At 48.5% G+C, this 14372-nt stretch overlaps 2 protein-coding genes and 7 non-coding genes across 9 annotated transcripts; 6 read left to right on the top strand and 3 right to left on the bottom strand.

The window, feature by feature from the left end:
* Positions 1-50: 50 nt before the first annotated feature.
* LOC140263030 (E3 ubiquitin-protein ligase TRIM7-like) lies at positions 51-3703 on the bottom strand. Its single transcript, XM_072357763.1, has 7 exons — positions 3284-3703; positions 2634-2729; positions 1971-2201; positions 1311-1333; positions 1054-1169; positions 900-929; positions 51-565 (listed from the first exon to the last, which is right to left on the bottom strand). The coding sequence occupies exons 1-7, from the start codon at positions 3701-3703 to the stop codon at positions 51-53; spliced, it is 1431 nt and encodes a 476-aa protein (XP_072213864.1).
* Positions 3704-5354: 1651 nt separating this feature from the next.
* LOC140263108 (E3 ubiquitin-protein ligase TRIM39-like) lies at positions 5355-9965 on the top strand. Its single transcript, XM_072357859.1, has 7 exons — positions 5355-5567; positions 5766-6247; positions 7622-7717; positions 7977-8207; positions 8438-8460; positions 8839-8954; positions 9451-9965. Exons 2-7 carry the CDS (start codon positions 5837-5839, stop codon positions 9963-9965), a joined length of 1392 nt encoding a protein of 463 aa, XP_072213960.1. The 5' UTR covers positions 5355-5567; positions 5766-5836.
* A 2300-nt stretch (positions 9966-12265) lies between these two features.
* TRNAE-CUC (transfer RNA glutamic acid (anticodon CUC)) lies at positions 12266-12337 on the top strand. Its single transcript has one exon. It is a non-coding gene; the product is annotated as a tRNA-Glu (tRNA).
* Positions 12338-12555: 218 nt separating this feature from the next.
* On the bottom strand, positions 12556-12628 carry TRNAV-CAC (transfer RNA valine (anticodon CAC)). The gene has a single exon. It is a non-coding gene; the product is annotated as a tRNA-Val (tRNA).
* A 224-nt stretch (positions 12629-12852) lies between these two features.
* Positions 12853-12925, top strand: TRNAK-CUU (transfer RNA lysine (anticodon CUU)). Its single transcript has one exon. It is a non-coding gene; the product is annotated as a tRNA-Lys (tRNA).
* Positions 12926-13069: 144 nt separating this feature from the next.
* On the top strand, positions 13070-13174 carry TRNAL-CAA (transfer RNA leucine (anticodon CAA)). The gene is made up of 2 exons: positions 13070-13107; positions 13130-13174. It is a non-coding gene; the product is annotated as a tRNA-Leu (tRNA).
* A 456-nt stretch (positions 13175-13630) lies between these two features.
* TRNAV-CAC (transfer RNA valine (anticodon CAC)) lies at positions 13631-13703 on the top strand. Its single transcript has one exon. It is a non-coding gene; the product is annotated as a tRNA-Val (tRNA).
* Positions 13704-13911: 208 nt separating this feature from the next.
* TRNAE-UUC (transfer RNA glutamic acid (anticodon UUC)) lies at positions 13912-13983 on the bottom strand. The gene has a single exon. It is a non-coding gene; the product is annotated as a tRNA-Glu (tRNA).
* Positions 13984-14251: 268 nt separating this feature from the next.
* Positions 14252-14323, top strand: TRNAE-UUC (transfer RNA glutamic acid (anticodon UUC)). Its single transcript has one exon. It is a non-coding gene; the product is annotated as a tRNA-Glu (tRNA).
* The last annotated feature ends 49 nt before the right edge of the window (positions 14324-14372 follow it).

A 14372-nucleotide genomic window follows, 5' to 3' on the forward strand; every position in this document is an offset into this window, starting at 1 on the left:
GGGATAGGGATGCTGGGAACATAACATTTGTGTTTGGGTACTGGAGAGCCTCAGAGACGCAACGTGATCTGAGAGCCCTCACCCCACACCAAGAACCAGGGGTGAATGCTCTCCCCTTTGAATGAGGCTGGTGGGAAAACGAAGATGAGAGCCCTCTTATCAGCATCAAAAAATGCCACCTGACCCCTTTCATAGTCCAGGGTGACCCGAACCCTTCTTGGAACCTGGATATGGGGCAATGTCATGCGCTCAAAGGAGGAGAGAGCCCAAATCTGTCCTTCACAGAAACCCATAGACCAGAGCTCGATCTCAGGGCTCGCATGGGTCTCTTCCCTCCTCTTTAGGGACTCCTTGGCCACCCCAACAGCCCAGGAGCCTTTGGGTGTCACTTCCACCTCCCAGCAGCATCTCCCCGATGTGATGCCCTCGTGGCCCAACACAAAGGGATCGGTCCCACATTCCTCATTGGCTGCATCCCGTTGGGCATCTTCCCATCTCACGCTCCTCCTATCCTCTGACACGGCGAGCTGGGGGTGAGCTGTGGTTGGATCCAGGGTCACACTCACTGCCAAAAGAAACCAGAGCATGTCCCATGACCCTAAGGTTGCTGGGATGAGCAGGGAGGTCCATTGGAGTTCACCCCATCCCTTGGGAAGCTCTATTCTCTTTAGGATGGTCTTCTCTCTTTTGAGACCATCTTTGGGACCCTCTTCCCTCACTGGGCAAAGGATTCCTGACTCCTTGAGATGTTTTCCCCCCTCTTTTTCATTGATCTTTTGTTTGTTTGTTTTCAGACCGAAGGATCTCCCCCAGATCTGCCCCCCAAATCCCATCCCATGCTGCACTCATCCTTCCTTTGGGTTTTCTCAATCCCTTTTTACTCCTGATGACGGACTTACTCTTTTCAGGCACCTCAAACGTCAGGTTTTCTACAAGAAAAGGGAGGAAAAAAAAAGAAAGAAAACATCTGATATTATTTTGCCCAGACTTTTTCCACTTCAAAAAGTCCCATTACGGTTCTGATCCCAACAAACACAACCGATGCTCCCCCACCTTTGAAGGTCTTCAGGATCTCCTCTAACGTGTTATTTTTCTCCCTGAAGTGGATGAGATTCTTTTCCAGGTCTGGAAGAAACAACGTGGGTTGCTGGAAGTTCTCCTTTCCCAACCTGGAGGAAGAGAAAAGAAAGACATTGCCCAAAATCCAACCACCATCCCCAGCTTGGAGCCATCTCCACTTCATGGCATCTATTTCTCCCCTTCATCCCATTTACTTCCATTTAACGAGGTGAGATCAGGAAACTTCCTACCTGCTCAAGGTGCTCTTGATGTCCTGGGAAGGAGAAAAGGGGGAAAAGAAACCCAGTGAATGGATTTTGGTAGTGAAATCCCTACTGGAAACCCAACAGCTTTGGTAGTGAAATCCCTACTAGAAACCCAACAGCTTTGGTAGTGAAATCCCTACTGGAAACCCAACAGCTTTGGTAGTGAAATCCCTACTGGAAACCCAACAGCTTTGGTAGTGAAATCCCTACTGGAAACCCAGCAGCTTTGGTATTGAAATCCCTACTGGAAACCCAACAGCTTTGGTATTGAAATCCCTACTGGAAACCCAACAGCTTTGGTAGTGAAATCCCTACTGGAAACCCAACAGCTTTGGTATTGAAATCCCTACTGGAAACCCAACAGCTTTGGTATTGAAATCCCTACTGGAAACCCAACAGCTTTGGTATTGAAATCCCTACTGGAAACCCAGCAGCTTTGGTAGTGAAATCCCTACTGGAAACCCAGCAGCTTTGGTATTGAAATCCTTACTGGAAACCCAACAGCTTTGGTAGTGAAATCCCTACTGGAAACCCAACAGCTTTGGTATTGAAATCCCTACTGGAAACCCAACACCTTTATATTGGCCATCACCCAGGGCCATAAATGTGATGATGTGAACTGAATGGCTTTTTCTACCTCCTCACCTGCAGAAACTCGCTTGCTGGTTGCTGGCACTTCTCCTCCACCTCCTGGATGATGGTATCCAGGTGGGAGATCTCTTTGGTCAGGATGGTGACGTTCTCCTCTTGTGTTTTCTCCACGTCCCTCTCCATGTTTTCCAGCTGAGCCAGCAGATGATGTTCTTGCTCCTCCAGGAACAGGCGCAGCCCTTCAAACACACCCAAAACCTTCTGCCTTTCAATGCTGGTTTTCTCCTGCAAGCCAGAAAGGGGTCATAGGAAGAGCCAGCAAGTCCTACAACCTCAGGAAGAGGCATCTCCCAAAGCAAGGATGTCCTGATGGATTGCAATACACCCCCAAGCCAACGATGCTCCATTGCTGTGAGCAAACCCATTGAGGTTCTGCTTTGCGTCCCCCACTTGAGTCCATTCCCAATGAGGTTTTGCATTCTATCCCTTGAATAAAGTCCCTTCCAAGGGCTCCAAGCTCCACCTGCTATATATTTCTCCCCCCTATGATCCTTAGAAAACAACCCAATCAACCAAAAGATAAAGCCCATACCAGGCTTCAATTGGTCTGAATGGAAAGACCCCAATCCCAATGCAAAAGCTCTGGTTATCTCATCTAAAGACAAAGGGACCCCCCCAGCCCCCAATCCTGCTCATAACAATTAAACAGATGCTCACCAAATAGTCCCAATTTCTCCTCATTTCAGCCTCTCGGAACCCCAAGAGTTTCTCTCTGTCTTCCTTCAGTGCTTGCAGATGGGATTGGATTTGTTCCTGGGGCAAGAAAATGCAATTTTAGGACTTTGGGAGATTGCAGAGAGCCCCCAAAACTCATTTATTTGGAAGGGGGGGGGGGGTCCAAAAGCTCAGGATGGTTTCAATGGGGGATAAATGCCACGAAGCTTTTGGAAGCAGCTCATTGAAAGCATCCTCTTCATTGCTATGGGGGCTTCTTTGGGCTTTAGCATCAGGGATGCAGAGTGAGAACCAGACTTGAGTTTGAGTTGGGGGGGGGTGAAGCCCCTCAGCCCTTTTGGCTTGTAGAAACATTGAGGTCAGACCTCATTGTGAGAATAGAAGCAGAGGAAACAGGCTCAGGCTGTGCACCATCATATTGAAACAACCTTCTTTTGCTTTGGGGTTTGTGAGCGCCCAAAGAAGGGGGGGACGGTGCTTCTGTCCTTCCCCCCCTCCCCTATTCACAACCCTAGGGTGGGATGCATTGCAGCCCCCAAGAGCAAAGTATAAAGTGAACATCCCACTTGGTTAGATAGGAAAACAAATACAGCTCATATGATGAATATGATGAATAATATGAAGCCTTTTACCTTATATTCCTGGACAGCATCATGCACAGGAAGCATGGCGTGAGCCCGGTGCAGCCTCGACTCTCTGCAGATCATGCAGATGAAAGCTTCATCATCTTTGCAATAAATACTCAGAGGTTCCCGGTGCTTTTTGCACCCATCCTGCCCTATAGCATCCCTTTGGGCCGCTTGCAAGCTCAACCTCCTGGCGATCTCCAACACCTTTGCAAGCTCCCTGTTGGGATATAAAATCCTTTCCTCTGCTGTCTCCTTGCATTGAGGGCAGCAAAACCCCACCGTGGACCATTCCCAGCACCGAGTGATGCATTGCCTGCAGAAACTGTGGCCACAATGGATGGAGACTGGATCTTGAAAGTATTCCAGGCATATGGGGCAGGAGGCTTCATTGGGGAGGTGGGGAGAAGGATTGGGTTCAGCCATGGGGCCCCACAAAAGCACTGAGAAGGGGAAAGGCGTTTCCCTTCCCACCCAACCCCAATGGTTGTTTAGGGGTGGGCAGAGCCAGGGCTGAGCTCAGGGGGTGGGGGGAAAGGTGGGGATGGCCCGAATCTGAATGGTTTCATCCCCTATAAGTGTGAGCTAAAGACCCACCTGTGTGTCCTGATCCCCTATGGGTTGGTAAGGGGAATGAGTGGGGGTGAGACCCACAGCATGGATGGATGGGGACAAAAGGGATTTGGGGAGGAGGTTTGGGGTAGGAGGAGGGAGAGCTTGTTGTATCTCCCATAGTGATCTCTGTGCCCTAAATAGATGGTTGTCCTAGTGATCTCTGTGCCTTGGTACACCAAACCTGGTCCCTATGGCACGGCAAGGAGAAAGAAAGGGGACAGAACCCACAGCACAAATGGGAGCAAAGAGGATTTTGGGGAGGGGTCTGAGCTGGAATGGGGGGTTAATTGCAGATGGTCCAAGCTTTGCTGGTTGCATCCCCTATAAGAGGTACCTGTGCCCCTAAACATTACTGCTCTGGTACCCAAAACATCCATACCTTGAAGCAATTAAGCAGAAACCCATTTAAAATACCACCTTAATTACTCATGTTCTTCTCACAGGAAGGGGTTGAGCAAATGCCTCTGCCCCATAGTACATAATAATAATGATAATAATAGTAATAAAGCAGCAACGTTTCCGATCTGGGATCTCTCAAGTCAGCTTCAGCCCTAAGATTTAGGGTTGATGTGAGGAATGGTTCCCTTCTCTAAGTCTTGTTACCATTTAACATCAGTTGGATGCAGCAGGTGGGCTTAAACAACACCCCAGAAAGCCCCATTTCCTCCACACTGCTCCAAATCTCCATTGAATTCCCTTTAAAATGCCCTTAGGAGGGCAATGGGATCACAAAGCCATCCCATGGGGTGGGATCAGAAAGCCCACAGCCATGCATGGATGCCCATATAAGAGGCCCTAAACCCCCTCAGAACTGAACAAAAAGAGGTCCCCATGGCAATGGGGTGGATGTGGGGTGCAGGTGGGGCTGCTTCGTGCCCATTGGGGCAAAGCAAAGAGGTGTTGTTGGCTTTGGAGGACGTCAACGTCCCCTCTGGTTTCGTTCTGAGTGTTCCGAACCCAAAAAGCTGCGACCCACTGAGAAACCCCACTCACAAACAACAGATGTGTTGCTTAGGGGTGCAACCAGAGGATGCATTGCTTTGTTAGCCAGCATCAACCCCATGCAAGCATGCTCTGCTTGCTTTGCATGCAAGATGCAACCTTTGCATGCACTACAGGGTTGGCAATGGAGCAAATGAAGGTATTTATATGGGGTGAGGGATTTTGCTGTTATCCCTCCAGGACAGCGGTCACTTTTTGGTGCTTTTCAATCCATTTATCAGTATTTTTGGAGTCACTTTGGGGCCGAAATGGTGGATTTTGGGGGGGGGCTGGGTGCAACGGGGGGCATTGCAGAGCGAAAAGCTTTGGCGACAGGATGTGATTAAAGATAAGCTGCAATTGGCTGCTGAGCTGTGAAAAACAAGCTCAGAAATGTGATTAAATGCAGAACTGAAAGCAGTGCAATGAGGGTGAGGGCTGCACGTCGGAGATGGGAGCGATGAATGAGAAAGAAGTGAAGAAATAAGGGGAGGTTTTGGTGCTAAAAAAGGGGGGTCCGGCCAAGCTCTATTCCTAATTAATTAATGCCTTAGGAGTGCCTTTATTAATGAGTGCTGTAGGCTGATTAGTGGAGGTTGAGCCCCATAGGGAAGAGTGGGGCTGGGGTTACCCGTCTGCTTCCCTGGGTGTTCGTATTAAGGGGTGCCCTATAGAGGCTGCAGCTCTTAACGAGGTAAGAAGTAATTAAGGCTGTTTATCTTCCCTGCCATGAAACACCACGTGCAGGAAAGGGAACGGCCTGGGTGGAAACAGGATTACCCCTCCATTTCTCTGGCTCTTAGAGGGTGTCCTGCAGAGATCCTCTTAACGAGGCAGGAAGTAATTAAGGCTGTTTGATTTTCATTGCTCCCTTATCCCCGAGCACCTGCAGGAAGGAGAACAGACTGAGTAGAAAACGAAAGCTGCTCTGTCATTATTGCCATCACCCCGTCAGTCGTCTCTATGGATCAAGATAACCCAGCTGAGAGCTTCCAGGATGAGGCTTCCTGCTCTCTTTGCTTGGGGTTCTTCCAGGATCCCGTCTCCATCCACTGCGGGCACAACTTCTGCAGGGCATGCATCACCCATTGCTGGGAAAAAGAAGAGGAAACCTTCCCTTGCCCTCGTTGCAAAGCGACGGCCACGCAAAGAAACCTACGACCCAACCGCGAGTTGGCCAAGATCATTGAGATAGCCAAAAGGTTGAGCCTGAGGGCACCCAACGCTGGGGAGAGGCTGTGTGAGAGGCACCAGGAGGTCCTGAAGCTGTTCTGTGAGGAGGACCAACAGCCCATCTGTTTGGTGTGCAGGGAGTCCCACGCGCATCGCCTGCACGCCGCCGTCCCCATCGAGGAGGCGGCGGAGGAGCAGAAGGTATGGAGGGTCGTGGAGGGGTCTTGGGTGCTGATTTGCTTGGAAAGTGTTGGGTTTCCATCCTTCTTCAGTGTGTTTTGTGGGTTGGAGGATGGACAGTCTTTGCTTTGTTGGGTCTTTTTTCTCTTCCAATGTTGGTCATCCCAACACTGTCCCCATTGGGATGGGTGGGAGGCACAAAGAACAGAGGACGGTGAAGGAGGGGTCTGATGTGTGGCTTTGCCCACCATATAGTTGAGTTTCCATCCTTCTTCAATGTGTTTTGTGGGTTGGAGGATGGACAGTCTTTGCTTTGTTGGGTCTTTGTTCTCTTCCAATGTTGATCATCCCAACACTGTGGGTGGGAGGCACAAAGAACAGAGGAGGAGGGTGAAGGAGGGGTCTGTTGTGTGGCTTTGCCCACCATATAGTTGAGTTTCCATCCTTCTTCAATGTGTTTTGTGGGTTGGAGGATGGACAGTCTTTGCTTTGTTGGGTCTTTGTTCTCTTCCAATGTTGATCATCCCAACGCTGTGGGTGGGAGGCACAAAGAACAGAGGAGGAGGGTGAAGGAGGTGTCTGTTGTGTGGCTTTGCCCACCATATAGTTGAGTTTCCATCCTTCTTCAGTGTGTTTTTTAGGTTAGAGGACGGCCCATCTCTGCTTTGTTGGCTCTCTGTTCTCTTCCAATGTTGGTCATCCCAACGCTGTCCCCATTGGGATGAGTGGGAGGCACAAAGAACAGAGGAGGATGAAGGAGGGGTCTGATGTGTGGCGTTGCCCATCATATAGTTGAGTTTCCATCCTTCTTCAATGTGTTTTGTGGGTTAGAGGATGGCTCATCCCCTTTGTTGGGTCTTTGTTCTCTTCCAATGTTGGCCATCCCAACGCTGTCCCCATTGGGGATATGGTGGAGGAGCACAAAGAATGGAGGGCATCGAGAAGAAGGGTGAAGGAGAGGTCTGATGTGTGGCTTTGCCCACCATATAGTTGGGTCTCCATCCTTTCTCAATGTGTTTTGTGGGTTGGAGGATGGACAGTCTTTGCTTTGTTGGCTCTCTGTTGTCTTCCAATGTTGGTCACCCCAACGCTGTCCCCATTGGGATGAGTGGGAGGCACAAAGAACAGAGGAGGAGGATGAAGGAGGGGTCTGTTGTGTGGCTTTGCCCACCATATAGTTGGGTTTCCATCCTTCTTCATTGTGTTTTGTGGGTAGGAAGATGTCCAGCCTCCACTTTAGGGCTCTCCATTTTCTTCCATCACTGGTCATCCCGATGTTCTTCAAGCTCTCATTCCCAAGACCATCATAGAGATCCTAAATATCAGCCTGGAATATCACCAAAGGGAAAAAGGCTGGATTGAAATGCACTAAAGAAATGTTTCTTCTCCATCCAGGAGAAAATCCAGGCTCACGTTCAGATCCTGAAGGAAAAGAAGGAAAAGCTGCAGGGGCTCAAAGAGGCCGAGGAAGGGAAAAGCCTGAAGTTCCTCGTAAGTGTTTGTTCCCTTTGCAGTGATGGCCTTTGCAAGCCCTTCCCTTTCCCCTGATTCACCCCTTTATATCACACCCTGTTGGCCAAAGGTCTGCAGCATATTGGGTACAAAGATCAGAGCCCCTGGGAAATGCCCTCTAAATTAATGAGTATTACTCATTGCTCTGCTATGCTCTCTGGAATTTATGGCTGCGTTGAACCCAATCAACCAGATCTGTTGCAATGTTTCTGCACCCATGCATTGAATTTCCCTGCAGGAGAAGGTCCAAGAGGAGAGGCAGAAGGTGGTGACGGACATCAAGGAGCTGCAGCAGTTTGTGGAGCAACAGGAGAGGCTCCTCTTGGGGAGGTTGGAGAAGTTGGACCAGGAAATCATGAGGAGGAAAGAGGAGAAGGTGGCCGAGCTCTTGGAGGAGATTTCCTCCATCAGTGAGCAGATCTGTGAGCTGGAGGAGAAATGCCAGCAGCCACCGTGTGAATTCCTACAGGTTCCCATCACTCTTCGCTTCAAGAGGGTTTTGATCCAGGCAGGGTTGGTTGACGTCCCCTATTTTAGCTGGGTGTGGGGTGCATCCATCCGACTGTGCATCTATACCCCTTCATACACAGTGATGGTTTGGGGTTGGAGTCAATGGTTTGATGGGAATGAGGGTGATGGAGTCAATGGTTTGATGGGAATGGGGGTGATAATTGCTCTTCTCCCTTCTTCCCTTTATAGGACAGCAGGAACATCTTGAGCAGGTTTGTGGTTCCTTCCATTTGTCTCTATTAGTGTAATATATTCCTATAGTGGTGGTGCTCAGCGATGAAATCCCACTCCCATAGACATATAGGATAAAACCTATATATAAACCCCTTTATAGACCTATAGGATAAAAGTAGGGAGCCGCAGAAAGGCACCCATGGCCATCCTAAATTACAACCCTAATGAATTATCTAATTAAATTACCCTGATAATTAAACACCCAGGAACGCATCCAGCTAGAAGGGGACATTGATTGGAGATTTCCACCCCAATAGCAGACTCTGATGTGAATGGAGATGGGTCAAGGAGGTGGATTAATGGATAAAAAAACCCCAAACCAGCAAGAAAATAATGATTGTTTTTCACCTTTCCAGGTTGGAGAATGAAGAAACCCAAAAGGCCACGTTGGTTTTGCCTGAAGCAGAAGAAAACCCCACCAACCCTCCTCAGATAAACACAACCCTCAAGGAGACGCTGATGCAGTTCCGAGGTAGGGAGGAGAAGGGTTGAGTTTGCAATAGATTTGGGTCTGTTTGACGTGTTTTGATAGTTTAAACACGTTTCCTTCCAGTAAAGAGATGAAATATTCGGTGAAATAGACTTTCAAGTGTATGTTTTAATGGGTAGAACAGATTCAAATGGGATCCTCTTTGGCGATGGGGAGATTTGGGTTCATTCTACATCTGTAGGCAATGAAATGGATCAAAAAAGATCCCAAAACAAAAGCGATCTTAAGGAATAGTGGGGGATGAAATATAGATCCAATGACCCCACAGAGGTCCCTTCCAACCTCATCTACTCTATGACTGTAATGCTTCCCTTCCTCGATTGCTGTGGGGATGAAACCAATCCTACCTCACCCCCAGTACTCTGGATTGAGAGCTGGAATATCCTAGGGTGGAGAAAATGGGGTCAGAAAGTGGGAAAACGGCAAACTTTGGGGAATCAAACCGTGCTTCCCACCTTTATCTCTTTTTTACCTTTAGAAAGTCTAACGTTGGATCCCGACACGGCTCATCCCCGACTGGTCCTATCTGAAGACCAGAAATGTGTCCGATGGGAAGAGGCCCGAAACCCCGTTCCCAACAACCCCAAACGTTTCGATTCATCCCGTTGCGTTCTGGGTTGCCAAGGGTTCAACACGGGGAGACACTATTGGGAAGTGGAGGTGGGAGATGGGGAAGCCTGGGCTGTTGGAGTGGCCAAGGAGTCGGTGGAGAGGAAGGGACGGATCAGCGTTAAACCCGAGGTGGGGATTTGGGCAGTGGGGCAATGTGGGGCTCAGTATCAGGCTCTGACTTCACCCACCAGCCCTATTAAGCTTCTCTCTGCCCCTAAAGTGATTGGGATTTACTTGGATTACGAGGCCGGGCGAGTGGCGTTTTTCGATGCCAACAAGGAGGTGCCCATTTTTGCTTACCCTCCCACATCTTTTGGGGGGGAGAGGGTCCTTCCACTGCTCTGCCTGGGGAGGGGCTGCTGCTTCACGCTGTCCCCATAAAACCCCGTGGGGCATCAAAGCCTTGAGCATCGCTCACTCCAATCTGGGGAAACCAAAGGGTCTCCTCACCCCAAATCTGGGGAGATCTGGTGGTCTCATCACCCCACAAGTCTGGGGGTACCCCATAGTTTCATCACCCCAAGTCTGGGGGCACCCCATGGTCTCATCACCCCAAGTCTGGGGGTACCCCATAGTTTCATCACCCCAAGACTGCGGGCACCCTATGGTCTCATCCCCCTAAGACTGGGGGTACCCCATAGTTTCATCACCCCAAGTCTGGGGTTACCCCATGGTCTCATCACCTCAAGTCTGGGGGTACCCTATAGTTTCATCACCCCAAGTCAGGGGGTACCCCATGACCTCATCATCCCAAGTCTGGGGGCATCCCATGGTCTCATCACCCCAAGTCTGGGGGCACCCCATGGTCTAATCACCCCAAGATGTTCTATTCCATGGTCTCATCACCCCAAGTCTGGGGGCACCCTATAGTTTCATCACCCCAAGACTGGGGGTACCCCATGGCCTCATCACCCCAAGACTGTGGGCACCTCATGGTCTCATCCCCCTAAGACTGGGGGTACCCCATAGTCTCATCACCCCACAAGTCTGGGGACACCCCATGGTCTCATCACCCCAAACGTGGGGACACTCCACGTTTTCATCACCCCAAATCAGATCTGACCTCGTGGTTTCATCACTCCGTATACGGGGTCACCTCATAGATGGATTTTGGGGGATATCACCCCAGAAACGTCCCCATTGATGACTTTTAGGACGTAACCACAGTGATGGCTTTTGGTCGGTGACCCCATAAGTGTTATTTGCTAAATCCTGGCTGCCAAGTGCAAGAAATAATAAGAAATGGACTATTTTAATCAGTAATTGTGGTGTCTTTCAGTTTGGGCCCCGGGATTGGGGTGGTGAATGGGGACACCTATAGAATCCCTATAGGATCAGAGCACAACAGCCAATGTTGCGTCGTGTGTTGGCCATATCACCCCAAACCCCTTGAATTTCAGTGTTTTAAGTCAAAATTAAGTGATAAAATGCCTTCCAGATCTTAAGCCATAGGGGCTTAATAGGGGCTTAATATGGGCTTAATATGGGCTTAATATGGGCTTAATAGGGGCTTAATAGGGGCCTATAGGGGCTTAATAGGGCCTATAGGGGTCGGTTGAATTGGAAGGCACCCTTGATGAACATCAAGGTAATGAAACCCCAAAGGAAAAAGAAGGCTAAGACAGAAGGGAAATCAACCAAAGATTATGGGGTAAAAATGGGTGATTTGGGGGTAAAAATGGGTGATTTTGGGGTGAAAATGGGCGATTATGGGGTTGGCCTTTTGGGTTAGGCAACTGTATGGGCCTAGAAGGGCCTATAGGCATCCCTGGTGGCCTAGTGGTTAGGATTTGGTGCTGTCAAGCTAAGATAGAAGGGAAACCAACCAAAGATTATGGGTTAAAAATGGGTGATTTTGGGGTGAAAATGGGTGATTTTGGGGTAAAAATGGGTGATTTTGGGGTTGTCCTGTTGGGATAGGCAACTATATGGGCCTCTAAGGGCCTATAGGATTCGGTGCTGTCAAGCTAAGATAGAAGGGAAATCAACCCAAGATTATGGGGTAAAAATGTGTGATTTGGGGGTGAAAATGTGTGATTTTGGGGTGAAAATGTGTGATTTTGGGGTTGTCCTGTTGGGGTAGGCAACTACATGGGCCTCTAAGGGCCTATAGGCATCCCTGGTGGCCTAGTGGTTAGTATTCAGTGCTGTCAAGCTAAGATAGAAGGGAAATCAACCAAAGATGATGGGGTAAAAATGGGTGATTATGGGATGAAAAATGGGTGATTTTGGGGTGAAAAAGGGTGATTTTGGGGTAAAAATGGGTGATTTTGGGGTTGTCCTGTTGGGGTAGGCAACAATATGGGCCTATAACGGCCTATAGGCATCCCTGGTGGCCTAGTGGTTAGGATTCGGTGCTGTCAAGCTAAGATAGAAGGGAAATCAACCAAAGATTATGGGTTAAAAATGGGTGATTTTGGGGTGAAAATGGGTGATTTTGGGGTTGTCCTGTTGGGGTAGGCAACAATATGGGCCTATAAGGGCCTATAGGCATCCCTGGTGGCCTAGTGGTTAGGATCCAGTGCTGTCAAGCTAAGATAGAAGGGAAATCAACCCAAGATGATGGGTTAAAAATGGGTGATTTTGGGGTGGAAATGTGTGATTTTGGGTTAAAAATGTGTGATTTTGGGGTTGTTCTGTTGGGGTAGGCAACTACATGGGCCTATATAGGCTTATAGGCATCCCTGGTGGTCTAGTGGTTAGGATTCGGCGCTCTCACCGCCGCGGCCCGGGTTCGATTCCCGGTCAGGGAAGTTACTTTTTTTTTTCCCCCTATTTCTCCTTTTTTTTTTCCCCCTTTTCTCGATGGAAAAAAAATCCCATTTTCCGCCCCAAAAACGGCCTCAGAGGGGATAATTCTGATATTTTTCTTGTTCTGTCTCCTTCCCAGCTTAGGTAAGCTGGAAGCCCTCTATAAACACACTAATAATCATTAAATACCCCAAAAAATAAGGGGAAAAAAGAATGTGAGTGTTTCTGCCCGGTTTCGAACCGGGGACCTTTCGCGTGTGAGGCGAACGTGATAACCACTACACTACAGAAACCCCCATAGAGCCCCATTCATCCTCCCTCTCCCTTTAATTAATCTCCCATTTAATTAATCCCAGAGCTAAAATTATCTATTCATTCCGGCCCCAAATAAAGCAGATTTTCCCCCATAAAATACATATTAAAACGCAGCACCGATCACACGCTTTATAACCCTCAAACAGCTCCGAAAACACCCAAACTAACCCCAAAAACGGGCTCCCATAGGGTAGAATGGACAGCCCGGCTAGCTCAGTCGGTAGAGCATGAGACTCTTAATCTCAGGGTCGTGGGTTCGAGCCCCACGTTGGGCGCTTGGCTTTTCTCCCCCTTTTTATCCCCAATCTAAACCCACCAACCCCACAACGACCCTATAAAACCCCGATTGAATCATTTAATGTTAAAAAAACATCATTTTTTAGGTACAATAACCCCCTTTTTAAGCTCGATTTGCAGCTGTCAGGATGGCCGAGTGGTCTAAGGCGCCAGACTCAAGGCTGATGCCTTCCCAATGGGATTTCTGGTCTCCCCTGGAGGCGTGGGTTCGAATCCCACTCCTGACAAGCGCTCTGCTTTTTACCTTTTCCCCCCCATTTTTAACGCATTTCCCCCCCTTTCACTTTTTTCACCCCCAAAAATGCGATATTTCAATATTTCTACCCTTAAAACGGATTTTGTGCGAGTTTTGCCCCATTTCTGGGCTCGGTTGTGGAACATCAGAACAGCGTTTATTTCCCTTCTATTGGGATTTTTCGCTTCATTTTAAAGCCATAAAGGTTAAAAAAAGGCCTTTATTGTCGTTTATTTCCTTTTTTTACCTTATTTTGGCCCCGGTTTTCCTTGTGAAAACGGCAAATTCCAGCAGCAGGTGCTTAAAACGGGGGAGAAATCAACAAAACGAGCCGCCCAAGGCAGAAAAAGGAGAGAAATGACCCGAAAAATGAGCAAAATGACCCAAAAATCCGCATTTTTTTAAGCAGATTCTGAGGGCTCGGAGGTTAGAATGGAGCCCTATGGGGGTTTCTGTAGTGTAGTGGTTATCACGTTCGCCTCACACGCGAAAGGTCCCCGGTTCGAAACCGGGCAGAAACACTCACATTTTTTCTCCCTTATTTTGGGGGTATTTAATGATTATTGGTGTGTTTATGGAGGGCTTCCAGCTTACCTATGCTAGGAAGGAGACAGAACAAGAAAAATATCAGAATTATCCCCTCTGAGGCCGTTTTTGGGGTGGAAAATGGGATTATTTTCCATCTAGAAAAGGGGAAAAAAAAGGAGAAATAGGGGAAAAAAAAGTAACTTCCCTGACCGGGAATCGAACCCGGGCCGCGGCGGTGAAAGCGCCGAATCCTAGCCACTAGACCACCAGGGATGCCCATATTAGGTGCTATTTAACCAATCCTGCTGTTTCTTATTGCGCTTTTTTAGTCGGCAATGGTTTGAATAGGGCTGGAGGAAGTTTCGGCTGCTCGCGATGCGGAAGGAGTCCATTCGCAGCGAGGAAAAGGGTTTAAAATAGAGGGGAAGAAAGGAAAAAAAGAACGAGGAAGAAAAAAAGGCGAAATGATAAAAAACAACGGAGTGAAGAAAAAAATAGAACGAAAAATGAGAGGCAAAGAAATAGAGGCATCATTCAGCTCTCCCTGGTGGTCTAGTGGTTAGGATCCGGCGCTTTCACCGCCGTGGCCCGGGTTCGATTCCCGGTCAGGGAAAGTTTTGCTTTAAAATAGGTTAAAATTGCTATTTTCTTTCTTTTTACCA

This window comes from Excalfactoria chinensis, chromosome 27 (genome assembly GCF_039878825.1).
Source record: "Excalfactoria chinensis isolate bCotChi1 chromosome 27, bCotChi1.hap2, whole genome shotgun sequence".
In the NCBI taxonomy this organism is placed as follows: Eukaryota; Metazoa; Chordata; class Aves; order Galliformes; family Phasianidae; genus Excalfactoria; species Excalfactoria chinensis.